We start from the raw sequence: 25,097 nt of genomic DNA, 5'->3' as shown, positions 1-25,097 counted from the left end.
TGTACTTTGCGCTGTTCATCTTTCCCTCAATCCTGACTAGTCTCCCTGTCGCTGAAAAACATCCCCACAGCATGATGCTGCCACCACCATGCTTCACCGTAGGGATGGTGGCAGGTTTCCTCCAGACGTGACACTTGGCATTCAGGCCAAAGAGTTCAATCTTGGTTTCATCAGACCAGATCATCTTGTTTCTCATTGTCTGAGAGTCCTTTAGGTGCCTTTTGGCAAACTCCAAGTGGGCTGTCATGTGCCTTTAACTGAGTAGTGGCTTCCGCCTGGCCACTCTACCATAAAGGCCTGATTGGTGGAGTGCTGCAGAAATGGTTGTCCTTCTGGAAGGTTCTCCCATCTCCACAGAGGAACTCTGGAGCTCTTTCAGAGTGACCATCGGATTCTTGGTCACCTCCCTGACCAAGGCCCTTCTCCCCCGATTGCTCAGTTTGGCCGGGTGGCCAGCTTTAGGAAGAGTCTTGGTGGTTCCAAACTTCTTCCATTTAAGAATGATGGAGGCCACTGTGTTCTTGGGGACCTTCAATGCTGCAGACATTTTTCGTTACCCATCCCCAGATCTGTGCCTCGACACAATCCTGTCTACGGACAATTCCTTTGACCTCATGGCTTGGTTTTTTCTCTCTGACATCCACTGTCAACTGTGGGACCTTATATAGACAGGTGTGTGCCTTTCCAAATCATGTCCAATCAATTGGATTTACCACAGGTGGACTCCAATCAAGTTGTAGAAACATCTCATGGATGATCAATGGAAGCAGGATGCACCTGAGCTCAATATCGAGTCTCATATCAAAGGGTCTGAATACTTATGTAAATAAGGTATTTCTAAAAACCTGTTTTCGCTTTGTCATTAAGGGGTATTGCTAGATGGGTAAAAAAACAAACAGACATTGAATATCCCTTTGAGCATGGTGAAGTTATTAATTACACTTTGGATGGTGTATCAATACACCCAGTCACTACAAAGATACAGGTGTCCTTTCTAACTCAGTTGCCGGAGAGGAAGGAAACCGCTCAGGGATTTCACCATGAGGGCAATGGTAACATTAAAACAGTTACAGAGTGGAGGCTGCATCATGTTATGGGTATGCTTGTCATCGGCAAGGACTGGGTAGTTTTTTTGTTGTTGATAAAAATAAATGGAATAGAGCTAAGCACAGGCAAAACGCTAGAGGAAAACCTTGTCTGCTTTCTAACAGACACTGGGAGACAAATTAGCTCCTGAGTGGCGCAGCGGTCTAAGGCACTGCATCGCAGTGCTAGCTGTGCCACTAGAGATGCTGGTTCGAATCCAGGCTCTGTAGTAGCCGGCCGTGACCGAGAGATGCATGGGGCGGCGCACAATTGGTCCAGGGTAGGGGAGGGAATGGCCGGCAGGGATGTAGATCAGTTGGTAGGGCATGGTGTTTGCAACGCCAGCATTGCAAACACCCACAGGGGTATGAAAGATAAAATAATGTATGCACTCACTTAACTGTAAGTCGCTCTGGATAAGAGCGTCTGCTAAATGACGCAAATGTAAATTCACCTTTCAGCAGGACAGTAACCTACAGCACAAGGCCAAATATACACTGGAGTTACTTACCAAGAAGACATTGAATGTTCCTAAGTGGCCTAGTTACAGTTTAGACTTAAATCGTCTTGAAGCGCTATGGCAAGACTTGAAAATGGCTGTCTACCAATGGTCAACAACCAACTTGACAGAGCTTGAAGAATTTTTAAAAAGAATGATGTGCAAATATTGTACAATCCAGGTGTGCAAAGAGACTTAACCAGAATGAATCACAGCTGTAATTGCCGCCAAAGGTGATTCTAACATGTATTGACTCAGGGGTGTGAATACTTATGTAAATTAGATGTTTGCAATTTCTTGTGTGTAGATGGGTGAGAAAAATAAAATGTAATCCATTTTGAATTCGGGCTGTAACACAACAAAATGTGGAATAAGTAAAGGTTTATGAATGCTTTCTGAAGGCATTGTATCCCAAGCTAAAGCACACAATATTTTACATACATCAGGTTAGGACCAAAGATTTGGTATTTTATCTCAGTATTATTTTAAACGCCAGCAACGGTATTCTCTAGATTACTCAATGACTCACTTTGCCACATGGTTGACGACCGGAGCGAAGTTGGTTGGTCCATAGAGTTGTACAGTCTTTAGACTCTGATGGTATGCTTCTAGAATCCCCTCCATTCCGTTGCAGTAGGGGTTCTCTATGTTGCCATTCTGTGAAGGAGAAAATACAAAACATGTTACCTGAATTAGTTACATTTCTGAGATATAACCAGGATAATAGTGAGGGAATCGACTGTGTGAGTGTAAAGGCGTCCGCATACATAGGTTGGGTTTGCTCCTAGCAGAACTCGGCTAGGCGAAGCGAGCGTCTGTGCTCGCATACTCCCTAAAGACCTTGTTTGTAAAACGAGAAAAAAAGTGGCAATATTACTGTTGTTTGTCCCTCTTGAGCCACCGTAGCAACAACGTCGCCAGTAACACTTCCTCAAAATAGTCTTAATTAATCTAAGATAAATCAAGAAATCTGTAATTCATTTTGACGTTTTTTTTGCTCAGGTCTTAGTGGCACAATTTTACATCTAACTAAGTTGTTCGGGGCAGTACTTCTCAAGTGAAAAAAAATAGCATGAAAACTAGAAGTGTAATGCAGACAGAAGGGCCTAGCTGCTGCAGCGTTCTCTCCTCTCCCTCATTGAATGACAGCAAACACCTCATTGAAGAATCCTTTTCATGTCACAAAATGTTTGCAGAATATACAGTATGCACAAACTGTTTCGACTGGGAAGCATGCGACAGGCTTTAAGCTTCATAGATAGTGATTTTAGATAGTGACTCCAACCACTAAAACAAACATTAATTCTACCTTCACTGTACAGCAAATGAGAATAGAAACCCTTGAAAGTGTGCTGGTTGGTTGGTTTTCATCATATTGTCAGATGTGTGAATAATCTTAATCAGAATGGAGGTTGATACGGTGCGGTGGATTCCCTGCCGATGGGCTGCTCATTAGTTGTACTGTACACCACCATCCCCATCCACATTAACTGGCTGAGAGAAGCCTAATTGATTGAAGAATCCTTAAGGCTTACAGAAGCCAATTTGCACTAGAGAAGGTTTAAATTAAACCTGTGTTTAATTTATGCATGCTCATATCTGTCAAAGGAATACACAAGTTCTCTCTCTCTCTCTCTCTCTCTCTCTCTCTCTCTCTCTCTCTCTCTCTCTCTCTCTCTCTCTCTCTCTCTCTCTCTCTCTCTCTCTCTCTCTCTCTCTCTCTCTCTCTCTCTCTCTCTCTCTCTCTCTCTCTCTCTCTCTCTCTCTCTCTCTCTCTCTCTCTCTCTCTCTCTCTCTGCCTCTGAGGCGAGTCATGAAGCTCAGTTTACAGCATATTGGTAAACAAGCTGTCTTGATCCTCTTATTGTCAAGTGAAGGGCAACACAGCACCACAACGCTAATCCACTATCATACAGCCACACACACACACAGCACCACAACGCTAATCCACTATCATACAGCCACACACACACACACAGCACCACAACGCTAATCCACTATCATACAGCCACACACACACACAGCACCACAACGCTAATCCACTATCATACAGCCACACACACACACACAGCACCACAACGCTAATCCACTATCATACAGCCACACACACACACAGCACCACAACGCTAATCCACTATCATACAGCCACACAAACACATAGCACCACAACGCTAATCCACTATCATACAGCCACACACACACACAGCACCACAACGCTAATCCACTATCATACAGCCACACACACACACACACACACAGCACCACAACGCTAATCCACTATCATACAGCCACACACACACACAGCACCACAACTGTATAATGATGATACCTACTGTATAATGATACCTACTGTATAATGATACCTACTGTATAATGATACCTATTGTATAATGATACCTACTGTATAATGATACCTATTGTATAATGATACCTATTGTATAATGATTCCTACTGTATAATGATACCTACTGTATAATGATACCTATTGTATAATGATACCTATTGTATACGTATAGGATGGCTCATGGGACACCCTCATACACCCAGCTTCCACCAAACCCTGCCAGCTCTAACAGTCTATTAACACAACATAACCAAAAGTATATGGACACCTGCTCGTCGAACATCTCATTCCAAAATCATGGGCATTGATATGGAGCTGGTCCCCCCTTTGCTGCTATAACAGCCTCCACTCTTCTGGGAAGGATTTCCACTAGATGTTGGAACATTGCTGCGGGGACTTGCTTCCATTCAGCCACAAGAGCATTAGTAAGGTTGTGCACTGATGTTGGGCGATTAGGCCTGGCTCGCAGTTGGCGTTCCAATTCATCCCAAAGGTGTTGGATGGGGTTGAGGTCAGGGCTCTGTGCAGGCCAGTCAATTTCTTCCGTGCCGATCTCGACAAACCATTTCTGTATGGACTTCGCTTTGTGCATGGGGGCATTGTCATGCTGAAATAGGAAAGGGCTTTCTCCAAACTGTTGCCACAAAGTTGGAAGCACAGAATCGTCTAGAATGTCATTTTATGCTGTAGCGTTAAGATTTCCCTTCACTGGAACTAAGGGAACTAGCCCGAACCATGAAAAACAGCCCCAGACCATTATTCCTCCTCCACCAAACTTTACAGTTGTCACTATGCATTCGGGCAGGTAGCGTTCTCCTGCCATCCGCCAAACCCAGATTTGTCCGCCGGACTGCCAGATGGTGAAGCGTGATTCATCACTCGAGAGAACACATTTCCATTGCTCCAGAGTCCATGGCGGCGAGCTTTACACCACTCCAGCCAACGCTTGGCATTGAGCATGGTGATCTTAGGCTTGTGTGCGGCTGCTCGGCCATGGAAACCCATTTCATGAAGCTCCCGATGAACAGTTCTATCTTCCAGAGGCAGTTTGGAACTCGGTAGTAAGTGTTGCAACCGAGGACAGACGATGTTTACACACTACGTGCTTCAGCACTCAGTGGTCATGTTGCTTTCAGAGGCAGTTTGGAACTTGGTAGTGAGTTTTGCAACCGAGGACAGACGATTTTTACGTGCTAAGCGCTTCAGCACTCGGTGGTCCCGTTCTGTGAGCTTGTGTGGCCTACCACTTCGCGGCTGAGCCGTTGTTGCTCCTAGACGTTTCCACTTCACAATAACAGCACTTACAGTTGACAGGGGCAGCTCTAGGAGGGCAGAAATTTGACGAACAGACTTGTTGGAATGGTGGCATCCTATGACGGTGCCATGTTGAAAGTGACTGAGCCCTTCAGTAAGGCCATTTACTGCCAATGTTTGTCTATGGAGATTGAATGGTTGTGTGCTCAATTGTATACACCTGTCAGCAACAGGTGTGGCTGAAATAGGGATGTAGCTCAGTTGGTAGAGCATGGCGTTTGCAACGCCAGGGTTGTGGGTTCGTTTCCCACGGGGGGCCAGTATGATTATTTAAAAAAAAAGTAAAATTATTATTTTTTAAATTAATAACTGTAAGTCGCTCTGGATGAGAGCGTCTGCTAAATGACAAAAAATAAAATATATATAAATATTGCAGAATCCACTAATTTGAAGGGGTGTCCACATACTTTTGTGTATATAGTGCATCTGTAGTTTATCTGCAGTCTATACAGGATAGTTAACTGGGGGAACTCATTGGACATCAGATAACACCCAGCTTAGTCTGTTGTGTGTGTGTGTGCGTGTGTGTGTGTGTGTGTGTGTGTGGGTTTGGGTGTGTGTATGTGTGTGTATGTGTGTGTGTGTGCGTGCGTGTGTGTGTGTGTGGGTGTGTGTGTGTATGTATGTGTGGGTGTGTGCAGTCATATGATGATTATGATAGATAGTTACCAAGGGGAACTCGTGGGAGACCTGTCCATCAGGGGGCAGCTTGGCTCCAAACCCCAGAGCAGGGAACATCTTATCACTGTCGTAGTCCTGGATGATCTCCCCTACAGCCTTCAGGGCCATGGCGTACGCATTCATCTGGTACGGGTTCATGTAGTGTAGAGAGGTGGACTGGGACGGGTTACCTAGGGAGGGTCAGAGGTTAGAGGTGAGTGATGCAGCATACTGGACTGAGGAGTCTCACAGAGAGACGTACAAGACTAGCAACATGGAAACTCAGTCTGAACCAGAGTGGAATTCAGTAAAGCTAACACAGTTAAAGGGTGCTGTAGTGTGATTTTCAACGGCTGATTATAGCTTTGCAAATGGGATTGCATCTTCATCATGTTTCATTATAGACTTTGTGTTTGGTGAAACCAAAATGTAACCCAGTCTTTTACAAAGGAGTAGTGTCATAAAATAGGTACGAGTGGAGCGCAGTAGAATAGTACCAGCCCTCACCATTGGATGCAGTGAAATCAATGGCCACCGTGAAGTGAATCTGGGTTCTGGAAGAAAGAAACAGAGAGTGATGTGGAAAATTATCACTATACTTTATTAAAAATCAAAGTTCTTTCAGAGTTTTTTGTAGAATCAAGATAGACTTTATTACACAAAGTAACGTAAGCCGAGATGATCTGCAGAGCACCTCGGCTTACGTTATTTTGTGTAATAAAGTCAGGACTGGAAAGAGATCATTGAGTGCTTCGACCATCTGAGAAAGTTTGGACGAATCACACACAAAAATACAGCGGCCGCTGTTAATAGAGGTAAGCAACGTTGTTACTTGTAGCATAGAAATTGTGTTTTGATCAAGCTGAATCTGAGGGTAAGGTACGGAAGGGGTCTCTCCAGTAGTAAGGACTAAATTTAGCAAAAGTACAGAGTTTTTGTTGGAATGAGAAATAAGCATGCATGCAATGTTATTGTTGATAAGTGTAAAATAAGTTAAATCCTGTGGTACTGCTGTGGAGAGCTAAGGTTAGCACTCCAGAGGATTGAAAGGGCAGAGTGGCTAGCCAAGAGTTGTACATAAGATTGAGATGGCCAGTCGGGTAGGTGGTGTATCATCCTGTGATGTGGTGAAGCAAAAGTTAGACAGGGCCAAATCGGGTAAAAAAAAGTAGGTCATCCTGAGTAGGTGACACCATAAATTGGAAGTAGTGCCGGTCATCCAGAATAGGTGGGCGGTTGTGAAATAGCCACCAGTGCTTCAAAATATAGAGAAAGTGGTCATTCTGTCTGATTAATTTAAGCACGAGCGGCTGCTTATCTGTGTGAGTGATCGGATAATAAAAATAAATCCTGCAAATAATAGCCTTTTCTGTGTGGAGGGAGCGTCAGGAGGGGGAACTATATTTGAGGTTGCTTGAAGCTTATATGGCTGGTGGAGAAAGGGCATGCCCAATCTTGCATTAGGAAGAGGAGAATTAATGGTATGTGGTTATTAATTTATCAACTGAGTGTGGACATTTCACATTACTAGGAGGGGATCAGAAGGTGTGTGTGTCTTTACCAGGAGGGGGTATGAGAAATCCTGTCGGAGGAACAGGTCACGTGCACGGGTGTGATTGTATGACGTCTACACATTGTATTTCGGCCAATCTTTTAGGGTCTCATTATATTTGGGAATTTTAGAAGTAATGTAGGATTATGGTAAAATTGACCATAGTGAAATGTCAAATGTGACAGGGTTAACATTCCAAATTTGGGCACTTTTATAGAAGAAAATATTCCTGCAAGTTATACGAATATTGATTGTGTGTTGGGAAATAGCGATGTGTGAATGTGATATGAGAGTCGTGTGAATATGGGAATGAGTTTTAATCTGAAGTTTAGAGAATAAGATGTTGATATAATGATATCTTGGGGTTTGTACAACACTGCCTGTCATAGAATATTGTAAGATCAGTGAATAAGTGACCAGTCTATAGGATTCTGGGAGGATTTTATGACTGACGGGCAGGTCTAGGTAGTTAAAGTTGTTGTTCCGCTGGGACTAGATTATGATAAACTGACTTGTGGTGATAAAGAATCATTAGAAATACGAATGGTTTGGTTGATATGAATATATTACAATATGATGAATTTTATGTGCGTGTCATTGATTACTAGAGATTGGATTAAAGTGGAATAATGTATAAGTGCTGACTTGCGTACCCAAAACGTAGACGTACATGAGGGGTGGGAGACAGTACATAGATCATGTGATAGAAAGGAAGAAGAAATGGAAGAAGTTCAAGATGACGGTCAATCACCCTCGCTCGGTCTGGGGCTCCATGCAAGATCTCACCTTGTGGGGCATCAATGATCATGAGGAAGGTGAGGGATCAGCCCAGAACTACACGGCAGGACCTGGTCAATGACCTGAAGAGAGCTGGGACCACAGTCTCAAAGAAAACCATTAGTAACACATTACGCCGTCATGGATTAAAATCCTGCAGCGCACGCAAGTCCCCCTGCTCAAGCCAGCGCATGTCCAGGCCCGTCTGAAGTTTGCCAATGACCATCTGGATGATCCAGAGGAGGATGGGAGAAGATCATGTGGTCTGATGAGACAAAAATAGAGCTTTTTGATCTAAACTCCACTCACCGTGTTTGGAGGAAGAAGAAGGATGAGTACAACCCCAAGAACACCATCCCAACCGTGAAGCATGGAGGTGGAAACATCATTCTTTGGGGATGCTTTTCTGCAAAGGGGACAGGACGACTGCACCGTATTGAGGGGAGGATGGATGGGGCCATGTATCGCGAGATCTTGGCCAACAACCTCCTTCCCTCAGTAAGAGCATTGAAGATGGTTCGTGGCTGGGTCTTCCAGCATGACAACGACCCGAAACACACAGCCAGGGCAACTAAGGAGTGGCTCCGTAAGAAGCATCTCAAGGTCCTGGACTGGCCTAGCCAGTCTCCAGACCTGAACCCAATAGAAAATCTTTGGAGGGAGCTGAAAGTCCATATTGCCCAGCGACAGCCCTGAAACCTGAAGGATCTGGAGAATGTCTGTATGGAGGAGTGGGCCAAAATCCCTGCTGTAGTGTGTGCAAACCTGGTCAAGACCTACAGGAAACGTATGATCTCTGTAATTGCAAACAAAAGTTTCTGTACCAAATATTAAGTTCTGCTTTTCTGATGTATCAAATACTTATTTCATGCAATAAAATGCAAATGAATTACTTAAAAATCATACAATGTGATTTTCTGGATTTTTGTTTTAGATTCCGTCTCTCACAGTTGAAGTGTACCTATGATAAAAAATTACAGACCTCTACATGCTTTGTAAGTAGGGAAAACCTGCAAAATCGGCAGTGTATCAAATACTTGTTCTCCCCACTGTATATTAGTATAAGAACAAACTTCAGTTAATCTATTAGGAAGACATGCACTGTTTAGAATGGGAATCCAAATTAAATGCACATCAGAGGGACTAATAATAGTTCAGGAAGGTGTACGTCCACAGATGATGATGGCTATGGACAAAACATCACATGTATAATGGATAGGGAACATAGAATCACCAGTACAAGAGGTACTAAAGAAGTGGGGAAAGTTTATTAGGGCTCAAATTCATATAGACCTGGTTTATAATACTTTTAGTGGCCAAGGGATAACAGGCAATGTTGTTGTTTAGTTTTTTGGAACGCATAAATCACGATGTGAGTCATGTGTCCAAAGGGGGGAGTACTGGTTAAAACAGAGTGACTGTAACATGCCACTAAAGGCAGTGGAGATTGGTTCATGACCCGAAAGCAGTAAATGAGGTAGTTCAGGATAAGGCAGAGGTGCCCAATCCACACACACACTGTTAACAAACATTCCACCAGATGCAAAATGGTTCTCAGTAATAGACTTATGTGGAAGATTTTTTTTTGTGTACCTTTAGCATAAGAAAGTAGACACTTGTTTGCATTTACTTACAAAGGACAGCGATTTATATAGGAATTAGATTGAAACAAACGATTACTAAGTTGATGGAGCACAGTGGAATTATTTTCATGTTTTGTTTATAGTTCAAACGTTTGGGTGGCTGATTAAGATGTACTATATTGAATGTTAACTGATATGAGGTTTTTATAGTGTTATGATGTCATGTCATAAAATCGTGTGGACCAGGTTAGAGTTACTAGATAAGTGGCTTGGTTCCACAAGAGTCTACATTCCGTTATGTCAAAGGAGATTACTGAGGTTGATCTTCGAATAATTGATGTACAGGATATAGTGACAGGGGTAAAGGGTAATAACATCAAGAGAAGGGAGTGTCCATGATGGGTACCAGATGGTCGTGAAGAAACGTGTAGCAGAGAGTAATGTAAGTGAGAGTATTTCAAGTCAGTTAGGAAGATGTCCTTCTTCTGTTATAACTAAACACGGTACCATATTAAATACTTATATGAACTCCCCATCAAAAGTGTCTAAGTATATCGTTACATTCTTAAGTACTTGATACCCTAGAAACTCATCATAACATTAACGAAATGTATACTTTATTTTCCAGGGGAATGGGAGTTTCAATATCTCTCTTTGGAATGTTTCCTGAGACTGTGAGCTGAGGAGAGCAGTTAGTAAAACTCAGCCATTTTGTAATTAGGCCGTAAGAGGGCGCTACCAAATTAAATAAGGCCATTTGTTTGTTTTTGCCCTACGTTTCAACAGCACACACGACCCACCTATTATTAATATTTGGTAGTTGTGTAGGGTTTTATTTTTGGTTTAGTGGGTTTTTCACAGGTTAGAAATAATATGCCTTAAAGGGCACATAAAGTAAATTTTTTGAAGTTTCTATTACCAGAGTTCTAATTACACACATGTAAATTCTCCTGATTAGAAATGTACTGAAAAAAACCAATGTAAACCTGGTACACAAAATTTTTGAAATGTTTAAAATATCGTTAAATAATATCTGAGGTAAAGTGGAAGGAAATGGAAAGAGACACTCACTCAAATGGGGTTGAATGACCTCTGACCTTTATTCTGACTTTCTGGCAAGGCTTGATCACCCTCGCTCGAAAGCTAGAGACGTTGTGTGAGATTTCTATGTAGTATGTAAACACTAATAATTAGGAAGAAGTTTATAACTTAGCATTAGGCTGTTAGGCTATGGTTCAACCCAGCACTCAGAGAAACAAACACGACAAAGGGAGTGGAAGAAACAAAAATACTTTAATAAAAGTTCAAATTGTCTTAGTCCAAAAACAACTGAAGTAAAGGAACAGAGTGGGCTAGTCGGCTCCGGAGGAAGGAGAGGCTGAGGCAGGCAGGCAGGCAGACCGGCGGCAGGAAGGCAGGCAGGTTGGGGAGGTATGTCTGAACTGAAGACAAAACAAACGACAGGTTAAGGAGAGTGGAGAGCCAGGCTGAAGACAAAGACAAAATAACTTTACTGGTGAGCCAAGTTACCGCTCTGGTAAGAACAACGATCTGGCCCCGGTGGAGAGCCATGCCCAGGAATAAGTAGTGCAGGTTGATGAGAGAATAGGATGCAGCTGCGTAGGCAGGAATCACTGGAAACAACCCGCAGCTGCACAGGAGAGGCAGATCCTGAGCACGCCCCTGATCCACTCCAGACACACCCACATAAAGGGGACAAACACACATACAGATACAACAGAAAAGAGGGGACAAAACAAGGAGGAAGGGAAACAGAAAAGGGAGAGACAAGCTGCCCACATAACAGTACCCCCCTCAATGGTGCGCCACCTGGCGACCCACCAGGCCTGTCAGGGTTGTCGTGATGGAAGTCCGTGATCAGCTGAGGATCCAACACAAAACGCTTAGGGACCCAAGACCTCTCCTCTGGTCCATAACCTTCCCAATCGACTGGGTATTGGAGACCCCTACCCCGCCTCCGAGAGTCCAGGAGCCTACTGACGGTGTAGGCCGGATGGTCGTCAATGAGGCGAACAGGTGGAGGTGGATCAGCCAGGCGGACACAAAAGGCTGGAGGACACAGGTTTCAGTTGGGAGACGTGGAAAGTAGGGTGTATCTTCATGGCTGAAGGCAACTTCAAACGAACCGCAGCGGGGTTAATGATGGACTCCACCACAAACGGACCCAGGTACCGAGGGAGACAGCTTGCGTGATTTGGTACGAAGAGGTCACGTTCTTAGATGACAGCCAAACCTCTTGACCAGGATGAAACACAGGTGCGGAGTCCTGCTCCTATCCGCTGTTGTCTTGTTCCTGTCGGTGGTCCGAAGCAATGCTTCCCGAGCGTCGCTCCACACTCTCTGGCAGCGGCGGAGGTTCTCCTGAACCGAAGGAACAGCCAATTCCTTCTCCTGAGCAGGAAACAGAGGGGGTTGATAACCCATGGTAACCTCGAAGGGTGAAAGACCGTGGCAGAGGCGGTGAGGGAGTTGTGGGCGTACTCTATCCAGGGCAGATGTTTGGCCCAGGATGATGGATGTTGAGCAGCCACACAACGAAGGGGTTGCTTCGAGGTTTTGATTGGCTCTTTCTGTTTGACCGTTGGTCTGGGGATGAAACCCTGAGGACAGACTAACGGAAGCACCCAAAGCAGAACAGAAAACCTTCCAAACACGGGGAAGTAAACTGTGGGCCTCTATCAGATACGATGTCCACAGGTATTCCATGGGGACGGAATACATGTTGGACTAGGAGGTCCGCTGTCTCACTGGCAGACGGTAATTTTGGTAATGCTATATAGTGGACAGATTTAGAGAATCTGTCCACAATGGTAAGTATAGTATCATTACCTTCAGACTTGGGTAGGCCGGTGACAAAATCCATGGCAATGTGGGACCAGGGACGGCTGGGAACTGGGAGGGGTAGCAGCAGCCCCGAAGGGGACTGATGGGAGGCTTTGCCCCGAGCACAGGTTGAACAGGCTGCCACAAAAGCCCGAACGTCAGTTTCCATTGAAGGCCACCAAAAATGTCTCCTAAGCAGCGTCAACGTCGTCTCATCCCAGGGTGACCAGCAAAACGGGAGGTGTGAATCCACTGCAACACCTGAGACCGGACCGTCTCGGGAACAAAGAGTAGGTTGGGAGGTCCATCACCCGGTCCCGGTCCGTGGCAAGTGCAGTCTTCACAAGAGACTCGATCTCCCACTGAACAGCCGCCACGACGCATGAGGAAGGCAGGACTGCCTCAGGCTCGCTGGTCTCCGAAGGGTCAGCAAACTGGCGGGACAAAGCATCTGGTTTAACATTTCTTGACCCCGGTCTGTATGTAAGAATAAAGTTAAACCTACTAAAAAACAGGGCCCATCTGGCTTGGCGTGAGTTGAGTCTCTTAGTGGCTTGGATGTAAGCCAAGTTTTTGTGGTCAGTCCAGACCACAAACGGCAGTTCAGCTCCATCCAGCCAGTGCCGCCATTCTTCCAGTGCAAGCTTGACCGCCAGCAGTTCCCGGTTTCCAACGTCAGTAATTCCGTTCTGTGGGTGACAATTTCTTGGAGAAAAAGCACAGGGGTGAAGCTTTTGGTCAGTGGGGGAGCGCTGGGAGAGGACTGCTCCCACACCTGAGTCCGACGCGTCCCACCTCCACAACAAACTGCAGAGAGGTATTGGGGTGTATCAACACGGGGGAGGTGGAAAACAGTTCCTTCAAAACCCCTACCGCCTGCTCCGCCTCAGGGGACCACCGAAAAGGGACTTTAGGAGATGTGAGTCTTGTAAGGGGTGCCACCACTCTACTAAAACCCTTAATGAATCTACGGTAGAAGTTAGCAAAGCCCAAAAATCGTTGAAGTTGCTTACGGGTGGTGGGTGTGGGCCATTCCGTCACTGCCCGGATCTTCTCGGGGTCCGCCTTCACCTGCCCGCTCTCAATTATGAATCCAAGGAACGATGTAGACTGTTTGTGGAACTCACACTTCTCTGCTTTGACGTACAGCTTGTTCTCCAAGAGCCGTTGAAGGACTTGACGGACGTGTGACTCATGCTCCTCCGGGTGACTTGGAAAAAACAAGAATATCATCCAGGTATACAAAGACAAAACGGTTCAAAAATCCCTAAGAACATCGTTCACCATGGCTTGAAAACCGCGAGGGGCATTTGAAAGCCCAAAGGGCATGACCAAATACTCAAAATGTCCCAGTGGAGTGTTGAAAGCGGTTTTCCACTCATCTCCCTTTCGGATTCGGACAAGGTGATAAGCATTCCTGAGGTCGAGCTTGGAAAACACTGTGGCGCCATGCAGAGGTTCAAAAGCTGAGTTGATGAGTGGAAGGGATACTTGTTTTAACAGTTATGTTGTTTAAACCCCTGAAATCGATACAGGGGCGTAACGACTTGTCCTTCTTTTCCACGAAAAGAAACCTGCACCCAAAGGAGGCGACGAGGACGGATTATGCCCCGAGACCAGAGAATCACCAATGTACTGCTCCATTGCCTCTCTTTCCGGTCGGGACAGATTGCATAACCGACTAGAGGGGCAAGGGAGCACCAGGAAGCAGTTCAATAGGGCAATCATAAGGCCTATGTGGTGGTAGAGACAGAGCCTTGTCCTTACTGAAAACCTCCGCTAAGTCATGGTATTCTTTGGGGACAGATGACAGATCAAGAGGAGCTGAGGGAGGAGTTGGGTTACACTTAGTGGGGGAACCGCTGACCTCAGGCACTCGGAATGGCAGTTAGTGCTCCAACTGAGAATGGTGTGACGTGTCCAATCAATTTGTGGGTTGTGAAGAGCCAACCAGGGGAAGCCAAGGATTAGGGAGGTAGCTGAGCCAGACATAACTCTTAGCTGAATGCTTTCACAATGATTGCCAGAAATCACTAGGGAAACGGGGTGGTTTGATGAGTTATCTCCATGAGGAGGCGCCCATCAAGGGCTGTGACCGAATGGGGGTGTAGTGGCTCCATGGGGATACGAGCTTGTGTAACGAACTGGTGGCTAATAAAGTTATCTTCTGCACCTGAGTCTATGAGAGCTGAGAGTGGCAGGGAATGACTCTGGAAACGTAAGGTTACAGGTACTTGTAATCGGGGAATGATGGGTTCAGGATCTAACTCTGGGCTCGCAAGTAGACCCACCGTTACGAGCGAGCCTTGTCTTTTGGCCGCTTAGGGCATGTAGCCAGAATGTGTGTGGCGTCTCCACAGTACAGGCACTCACCCGCCTGGAGGCGCCCGTTGCCGCTCTGCTGGAGGGGTAGTCGAGCTCGACCCACTTGCATAGGTTCCTCCTCTGTGCTCGGGATGGAATCAGGAACAAGAAGCTGCCGACTCCGGAGAGGCGAGACTCGAGTGGTTGAAGGCTGGGGAACTCGTCCTCCTAGATGTGGCCGATCGCCTCTCTCCCGACGCCTCTCCCGCAACCGATTGTCTAGCTTGATGGACAGGGAAACGAGAGAATGTAAATCATGTGGCTCATCACGAGCAGCCAGTTCATCCTTAATGGCTTCATTCAAACCGTTTAGAAATGCTCCTTGAAGTGCCACATTGTTCCACTTGGAGTCCGCTGCCAACGTCCAGAACTCAATAGAGTACTCTGCCACACTGTTAGAACCCTGCCTCAAATTAAAAAGTATCTTGGAGGAATTACCCACATGGTCAGGATGGTCAAAAACAGTCTTCAATTTAGCAGAGAAATCAGCAAAAGTCAATCCAGTCAAAGTTTGATCTGAGCACACAGCCTCAGCCCAAACCAGAGCTTTCCCTCTTAACAGCCCCAGAACATAATGTACCTTAGATGAATCAGTAGAAAACGACAGTGGTCTCTGCCGAAAAATCAAGTCACACTGAAGCAAAAATCCCAGGCACTTGTCCAATTCACCATTGAACGGTTCAGGCGACGTGACAGGGGGTTCCCGACGGAACGAAGCCTGCCTAGTGTCCGAGGGAAACAACTTTGGGGTGCATCAAACTGGGGGTCAGAGAGATGGAGAACTGATAACAGACAATTTAGAGACGTGTGTAGTTAACTGAGTCACCTGGTTCAGCAGTTGATGATTATCTTCCACAAGAGTCCGAATCAACTGGTCATGCTGTCCTAGAAACGTTCCTTGAGCCTGGATAGCTTGTTGGAAGCTGTCTTTGTTTGCCCCGTGCTGTTTCTCTGTTGGGTCCATGGCCAGATCGTTCTGTTAGGCTATGGTTCAACCCAGCACTCAGAGAAACAAACACGACAAAGGGAGTGGAAGAAACAAAAATACTTTAATAAAAGTTCAAATTGTCTTAGTCCAAAACAACTGAAGTAAAGGAACAGAGTGGGCTAGTCGGCTCCGGAGGAAGGAGAGGCTGAGGCAGGCAGGCAGGCAGACCGGCAGGCAGGAAGGCAGGCAGGTTGGGAGGTATGTCTGAACTGAAGACAAAACAAACGACAGGTTAAGGAGAGTGGAGAGCCAGGCTGAAGACAAAGACAAAATAACTTTACTGGTGAGCCAAGTTACCACTCTGGTAAGAACAACGATCTGGCCCCGGTGGAGAGCCATGCCCAGGAATAAGTAGTGCAGGTTGATGAGAGAATAGGATGCAGCTGCGTAGGCAGGAATCACTGGAAACAACCCGCAGCTGCACAGGAGAGGCAGATCCTGAGCACGCCCCCTGATCCACTCCAGACACACCCACATAAAGGGGACAAACACACATACAGATACAACAGAAAAAGAGGGGACAAAACAAGGAGGAAGGGAAACAGAAAAGGGAGAGACAAGCTGCCCACATAACATAGGCTTATGTATGATTCATACCATGACAAGGACAGAGAAAGAAAACTAGCCCTGAATGAGGGACACTTGTCGCTAGTCAATTTTACTATTCCTTGAATTACTTTATGGGATACAATTAAGTTAAGGTATTATCAAGGGTTATCATTCTAATTTGATTTGTTATTTTGATGTAACAGACATTGTTGCTTTGTATTTTGGGGCCTTACTTCTGGCACTAATGAGTTATTGCATGCAAGCTAACAGAATAACGCATCTAACACCGCATGACATGCTTATGGGTTGACCATGCCAGTGCTTAGGGGACCATATGAGGGTCCGCCTCTAGAGCAAATGGAAAGGGAATTAGAAGGGTATATCAGGCAACTAACTGTCATTCATGAAGTTATATACCAACAGGAGAGAAGCAGAGTTCTGAAACCAGAGGCGAATCCACTACGACCAGTGGTCCGGGGGGAGAAGGTCTACGTCAGGGTCTTCAGAAGGAAGTGGAACGAACAGAGACATGAGGGACCCTACACCTTCATCCAGGCTACACCAACTCCTGTAAGGGTCGAGGGGAGCTCGACCTGGTATCATCTAAACCACTGCACCAGAGTACCGCATGGAAACCGACGACCGAGAGATGAGGAAGCTGAGGGTGCCGAGACCCTAGTGACGGAAGAGGGTCCCGAGCCAAAGGGACCCAACGCCGGCCCGGAGTAGTGGCCCAGAAGTAGTTGATCATCGTTGAAGGAGTCCTGAGCGAAAGGGACCAATGCCGGCCCGGAGTAGAGGCCCAGAAGCAGATGGTCATTATCGGAAGAAAGCCCTGCTTGGCCCTCACAACAATGAGGACCACTTAACTGCCCTTATGGCAACCTAGAATGTCAGTCTGGGTAGTGGCAGGAGGAGGATGGGCTTGTCATGACTACAAGGACAAGCAACAGCTGAAGCACACTGGACTTGGAGATATTAATCTCCCAGACTGATATCCTGTTCCATATTACTTTAGTGATGATAATGACTCTAAATGATATCAAAATAACTGTCTTAAATAGAGATCATGATTAAAACAATGTTGCATGTATTTTATGTATTTTAATGTGTTAGGATACTAAGACTTATATTGGAATTGGTTTGACTAGAAATGCTGATATTGTTTATTGTGAGTATAACCTTAAATGCAAAGATTGTCCTTGATAGAATAAACATAATTATTCTTAAGTTAGTTGCTATATTAATCATTATATACTTTTGTAAGGATTTGGGACTAATGATAGTCCCATTAGGGGGAATATGATGGGAATTGTTTAGTGGACTATGAGATAAAACAGAGTTAATCACGAACATATAGTTAGAATTCTCTGTTGCTAGGCAATAACTTAATTGGTTCATTTCACTGTGTGTGTGAGAAGTGGGGATCTGACCTAGGGTCGAATTGCTCGCTCTTACCTAATCCATGGCTGTCCTACCTTATCAGAGACTGACACCAGACTGTGGCCTTTTGCCTCTCTCCTCAAACAAAGTGGAAAGAGCGGCGCCAGAGTTGAACAGAGTTTAGACTAATCATGAGTAATTACTCTCACTCCCCCTGCTGTATTACCTCACGCTTCCCCTCCCCATTCACTGAACCTTATTCCAGCCAGGACAATGGCAATAGAGACAAAACAAGATATACACAAAGCAACCATTTTACTCCATAGCTATCAGCTATGTGAATTGTAATAATGAGATAACCAGATAGTTTAACAGGCAAAATTACCTAAAACAAATATTGTGCAAGATAGATGTCAATTCTTCGTGGTTAGTTCCAGTAGCTAACAATTATTTGTGGCTATCAGGCTAGCTAACAGTAGCAGCTAGCCAGTTAGCCCTATTGACTTATTATGGGCTTGCGATCTACAGTACGTTGGGGTAAACATGCCAACATTAACACAGCATGTATTTATAAAAGTATCAAGATGTAGTCAGGCAACATACAGTGCTATGAAAAAGTATTTGCCCCCTTTCTAAATGTCTCTACTTTTGCATATTTGTGATACTGAATGTTATCAGATCTTCAACCAAAACCTAATATTAGATAAAGGGAACATAAGTGAACAAATAACACAACAATTACATATTTATTTCATTTATTTCATAAACAAAGTTATGCAACACCCAATTCCCCTGTGTGAAAAAGTAATTGCCCCCTTACACTCAATAACTGGTTGTGCCACCTTTAGCTGCAATGACTCCAACCAAATGCTTCCTGTAGTTGTTGATCAGTCTCTCACGTCGCTGTGGAGAAATGTTGGCCCACTCTTCCATGCAGAACTGCTTTAACTCAGTGACGTGTGGGTTTTCAAGCATGAACTGCTCATTTCAAGTCCTGCCACAACATCTCAATTGGGATTAGGTCTGGACTTTGACTAGGCCATTCCAAAACTTCAAATTTGTTGCTTTTTAGCAATTTTCATGTAGACTTGATTGTGTGTTTTGGACAATGTCTTGCTGCATGACCCAGCTGCGCTTCAGCTTCAGCTCACAGACGGATGGTCTGACATTCTCCTGTAGAATTCTCTGATACAAAGCAGAATTCATGGTTCCTTCTATTAAGGCAAGTCGTCCAGGTCCTGAGGCAGCAAAGCATCCACAAACCATCACACCACCACCACCATGCTTGACCTTTGGTATGATGTTCTTACTGTGGAATGCAGTGTTTGGTTTTCGCCAGGCATAATGGGACCCATCTCGTCCAAAAAGTTGACTCTAGTTTGCCAAAAAGCACGTGGATGATGATCAAGACTCTTGGAAGAACGTTCTATGGACAGATGATTCAAAAGTATAACTTTTTGGACGACATGGTTCCAGTAATGCCTAGATATTCTCTCAAATTTGACATTTGCTCAGTACATTGTTTACACTGAGGAAATGTACAAGTCTGCTGTTAATGATAATGCAGAGGATTCTCTCTCTCTCTCTCTCTCTCTCTCTCTCTCTCTCTCTCTCTCTCTCTCTCTCTCTCTCTCTCTCTTTTCTCTCTCGCTTTCGCTCTTCCCCTCTCCCTCTCATCTCACTGTTCCACCTCTCTCTTTCTCTTCACCTCTCTGTTCCACCTCTCTCTCTTTCTCCCCCTCTCTCTCACTTCACTGTTCTATCTCTCTCTATCTCTCCACCCCTCTGTTCCACCTCTCTCTCTCTCGCTCTCCCCCGCTCACTCTCTCCACCTCTCTGTTCCACCTCTCTCTCTCTCTCCACCTCTCTCTAACCTCTGTGCTCTCTCTCTCTCCTACAAAGTAATTTTTATATCACAACTCTCTCTCTTGCGCTCTCCTACAAATGTACTCTTATGTCACAGCTCTCGCTCTCTCCTACAAAGTTACCGTTATGTCCCAGCGGCTCGGCTTAAATACATAATCCTCCCCATCTGTCCAGGAGACAACCGCAATTACCCAGAAGCCATCACTCCGCTCTCTGCCCCAGCTCTCACCTGGGAGAGGAGCACAGACCAAACCGTCCCAAACGCCTTTCCTGCTCAAGCGAGGAAACTTCTCAAATATAAAGGTAGATTTTTTTATATTTCATATGTTTCCCGTCTCCCAGCAGCATAGGAGAAATGGATTCACATTCACGGCAGCAGAGCAGCAGCCGTTCTGGTTTCCAAGCCCAGTTAGGCAACAAGTCAGTCCAACTACATGCATGACCAGACATCTGGAGGGCTAGCCTTGCTTGGCTGAACTGAACCCCTACCACGTTTTAAGACTTTTATGACTTTTAATTCCTAGGAACATGAACATGTGTGCTCTAAATTCACTAAGCTGTACTGGCTATACTTGTCACGTTGTATAATGACTTGAAGACAGGTGCAGGAATACGTATTAGGGTTTTAATATACTCCACCCAAAACAAACATGTATATATATATATATATATATATATATACAAAAGGGATGTAACCCAAACAAAGACTGAGGTGTAACCTCTACACAATACACAGGACGAGACCCGTAAACAACAAGAGCACAATAACACGGTACTCACGAGACCAACGGAAATGGGACAATAATCGGCAAGGACAATGGGGAACAGATGGCACATACACTACCATTGGGGTCACTCAGAAATGTCCTTGTTTTCGAAAGAAAAGCACTTTTTTCGTCCATTAAAATGACATAACATTTTTCAGAAATACAGTGTAGACATTGTTAATGTTGTAAATGGCTATTGTAGCTGGAAATGGCAGATTTTTTTATGGAATATCTACATAGGCGTACAGAGGCCCAATATCAGCAACCATCAGTCCTGTGTTCCAATGGCACGTTGTGTTTGCTAATCCAAGTTTATAATTTTAAAAGGCTAATTGATCATTAGAAAACCCTTTTGCAATTATGTTAGCACAGCTGAAAAACTGTTGTGCTGATTAAAGAAGCAATAAAACTGGCCTTCTTGAGACTAGTTGAGTATCTGGAGCATCAGCAATTGTGGGTTCGATTACTGTCTCAAAATGGCCAGACAAAATTAAACGGGCCTATTTATATAATGAATTTGAATTCGGAGGACAGAAATTATTAAATATTAAAGCATTAGACCTATCACTAAAAGCTTCAGTCATACAAAAGTTATACTTAAATCCGAACTGGTTCTCTTGCAAATTAGTAAGATTGTCTCACCCAATGTTCAAGAAAGGCCTTTTTTCCTTTATTCAGATTACAACCACTCACTTTCAGTTATTTGAAAAGGAAATAATCTCCCAGATATCACTATTTCTAAAACAAGCCATAGAAAGTTGGTTGCAATTTCAATTTAATCCTCCAGAAACGACAGAACAAATAATGCAACAAATATTGTGGTTAAACTCAAATATACTAATTGACAAAAAACCTTCTTTGTAAATGATATCATCTGTAGGACTGGTGGAGTTATGTCGCACATGCAGCTAACAAAAACATATGGAAATGTCTGCTCTACCCAAAATTACAACCAAATAATTGCAGCCTTACCGCAAAAATGGAAGAGGAAAGTGGAAGGAGGAGAAAGTAAGGAACTTGTCTGTCGGCCTTGCATTAAAGAACATAATTGGTTAAGGAAAACTGTGATAAATAAAAAGGTATATCAGTTTCATTTAAGGACCAAAGGATAGACGGCCGTCCCATATAGATTGCAAAATAGTTGGGAAGAGATTTTTGACGTACCGATCCCATGGCATAGTGTATATGAACTGATACGCAAAACGACACCGGATTCAAAACTTAGAATCTTTCAATTTAAATTATTATATAAAATTCTTGCTACCAATAGAATGTTAGTTATATGGGGGATACAATCTTCACAGCTCTGCAGATTTTGCTGCGAAGAGACAGAATCATTAGATCATTTGTTTTGGTACTGTCCATTTGTAGCTTGTTTTTGGACACAGGTCCAGGAATGACTGAAGGATTGCAATATTTACCGGGAGCTAACCCTGCAGATAGCACTACTGGGTGATCTGAAAAGTCATAGTCAATCGATCAATAACATAATAATACTATTAGCAAAAAAAATTATTTTCAATTCACAATCTGTAGAAACAATGAGAATAGAAAGGTTCAGAACTATTGTAAGACATCACAGAACAGTTGAAAAATATATGGCAAATAGAAATCCTATATGGATGGTGTTAAAAGATAGATGGGAGGTGTTGAATGGAATTGAAGGATGGGACTAATAACAACTAACATCAAACAATAACAAGATAACTAATAATGTAGGCACGCTGTGTCCATAATAAGTGTATGGGTTGTAGGTTGGGAGCTTTTGTGAAGGAGTTAGAAATATATGGCACATAGAAGCAAACCGGATGGACATCATGAAAATGATCGGAGAGGTTGAGAGTAGAAGAAGTTCAGGAGAAAGAACAAACAAAATGTAATTACTGTAAAATTGACTGTGTCCATAAATTGTAGATAGTGGGTATGGGCTGGAAGTAGAGGCCTAGGCGTTGTTGTTCACTAGTTTACTCCAAGTGGGGAAAGGGTGGCGGGGTTGGAAAGTAATAAAGCAATAAAGGGGAATAAAAAGGATATGTATGTATTAGGGGTGTAACGATCCATCTACTACATCGATGTATCGATTTATATTCCTATGATCCAACTACATCGATCTGTGCTCGGCGAGTTGGCCTTTTGGACAACATATATCAATCTAACATCGTTTTAAAATGTATCGTTGTTAAAACGAATCGTTACACCCCTAGTATGTATGTATGTATGTATGTATGTATGTATGTATGTATGTATGTATGTATGTATGTATGTATGTGTGTGTGTATGTGTGTATATGTGGTCATCTGACCATGTGTTCTCGTATACCCCGAGAGCATCTGGTCAGCGGGGTGGTGGCACAGGAATCCTCATCTCTCCCAAGTGGACATTCTCTCTTTTTCCCCTGACCCATCTGTCTATCTCCTCATTTGAATTCCATGCTGTCACAGTCACTAGCCCATTCAAGCTTTACATCCTTGTCATTTATCGCCCTCCAGGTTCCCTTGGAGAGTTCATCAATGAGCTTGACGCCTTGATAAGTTCCTTTGCTGAGGATGGCTCACCACTCACAGTTCTGGGTGACTTTAACCTCCCTACGTCTACCTTTGACTCATTTCTCTCTGCCTCCTTCTTTCCACTCCTCTCCTCTTTTGACCTCACCCTCTCACCGTCCCCCCCTACTCACAAGGCAGGCAATACGCTTGACCTCATCTTTACTAGATGCTGTTCTTCTACTAATCTCACTGCAACTCCCCTCCATGTCTCCGACCACTACTTTGTATCCTTTTCTCTCTCGCTCTCATCCAACACTACTCACTCTGCCCCTACTCAGATGGTAATGCGCCGTCGCAACCTTCGCTCTCTCTCTCCCGCTACTCTCTCCTCTTCCATCCTATCATCTCTTCCCTCTGCTCAATCCTTCTCCCTCCAATCTCCTGATTCTGCCTCCTCAACCCTCCTCTCCTCCCTTTCTGCATCCTTTGACTCTCTATGTCCCTATCCTCCCGGCCGGCTCGGTCCTCCCCTCCTGCTCCGTGGCTTGACGACTCATTGCGAGCTCACAGAACAGGGCTCCGGGCAGCCGAGCGGAAATGGAGGAAAACTAGACTCCCTGCGGACCTGGCATGTTTTCACTCCCTCCTCTCTACATTTTCTTCCTCTGTTTCTGCTGCTAAAGCCACTTTCTACCACTCTAAATTCCAAGCATCTGCCTCTAACCCTAGGAAGCTCTTTGCCACCTTCTCCTCCCTGCTGAATCCCCCCCTCCCTTCCTCCCTATCTGTGGATGACTTCGTCAACCATTTTGAAAAGAAGGTTGATGACATCCGATCCTCGTTTGTTAAGTCAAATAACACTGCTGGTCCTGCTCACACTGCCCTACCCTATGCTTTGACTTCTTTCTCCCCTCTCTCTCCAGATGAAATCTTGCAACTTGTGACGGCCGGCCGCCCAACAACCTGCCCGCTTGACCCTATCCCCTCCTCTCTTCTCCAGACCATCTCCGGTGACCTTCTCCCTTACCTCACCTCGCTCATCAACTCATCCTTGACCGCTGGCTATGTCCCTTCCGTCTTCAAGAGAGCGAGAGTTGCACCCCTTCTCAAAAAACCTACACTCGATCCCTCCGATGTCAACAACTACAGACCAGTATCCCTTCTTTCTTTTCTCTCCAAAACTCTTGAGCGTGCCGTCTTTAGCCAACTCTCTTGCTATCTCTCTCAGAATGACCTTCTTGATCCAAACCAGTCAGGTTTCAAGACTGGTCATTCAACTGAGACTGCTCTTCTCTGTGTCACGGAGGCTCTCTGCACTGCTAAAGCTAACTCTCTCTCCTCTGCTCTTGTCCTTCTAGACCTGTCTGCTGCCTTTGATACTGTGAACCATCAGATCCTCCTCTCCACCCTCTCCGAGTTGGGCATCTCCGGCGCGGCTCACTCTTGGATTGCGTCCTACCTGACCGGTCGCTCCTACCAAGTGGCGTGGCGAGAATCTGTCTCCGCACCACGTGCTGGTGTCCCCCAGGGCTCAGTTCTAGGCCCTCTCCTATTCTCGCTATACACCAAGTCACTTGGCTCTGTCATATCCTCACATGGCCTCTCCTATCATTGCTACGCAGACGACACACAACTAATCTTCTCCTTTCCCCCTTCTGATAACCAGGTGGCGAATCGCATCTCTGCATGTCTTGCAGGCATATCAGTGTGGATGACGGATCATCGCCTCAAGCTGAACCTTGGCAAGACGGAGCTGCTCTTCCTCCCGGGGAAGGACTGCCCATTCCATGATCTCGCCATCATGGTTGACAACTCCGTTGTGTCCTCCTCCCAGAGTGCAAAGAGCCTTGGTGTGACCCTGGACAACACCCTGTTGTTCTCCGCTAACATCAAGGCGGTGACCCGATCCTGTAGGTTCATGCTCTACAACATTCGGAGAGTACGACCCTGTCTTACACAGAAAGCGGCACAGGTCCTAAACCAGGCACTTGTCATCTCCCGTCTGGATTACTGCAACTCGCTGATGGTTGGGCTC

The 25,097-nt window shown here is 44.9% G+C and overlaps 1 protein-coding gene across 2 annotated transcripts in view; it reads right to left on the bottom strand.

Annotated features, from left to right (window-relative positions):
- LOC121546109 (copine-5-like) overlaps positions 1-25,097 on the bottom strand; it is a 189,608-nt gene that overhangs the window by 16,680 nt on the left and 147,831 nt on the right. For both annotated transcript variants that reach the window (XM_041857133.2, XM_041857134.2), the window contains 3 exons: positions 6,411-6,457; positions 5,913-6,094; positions 2,115-2,242 (listed from right to left, as the gene is read on the bottom strand). In XM_041857133.2, coding sequence (XP_041713067.1) covers positions 2,115-2,242; positions 5,913-6,094; positions 6,411-6,457 — 357 coding nt within the window. The remainder of the gene's footprint in view (positions 1-2,114; positions 2,243-5,912; positions 6,095-6,410; positions 6,458-25,097) is intronic.

The sequence above is a fragment of the Coregonus clupeaformis genome, chromosome 30 (genome assembly GCF_020615455.1).
Source record: "Coregonus clupeaformis isolate EN_2021a chromosome 30, ASM2061545v1, whole genome shotgun sequence".
In the NCBI taxonomy this organism is placed as follows: Eukaryota; Metazoa; Chordata; class Actinopteri; order Salmoniformes; family Salmonidae; genus Coregonus; species Coregonus clupeaformis.
Note: the sequence above shows the minus strand (reverse complement) of the source record. Positions and strands in the feature narration are given on the sequence as shown.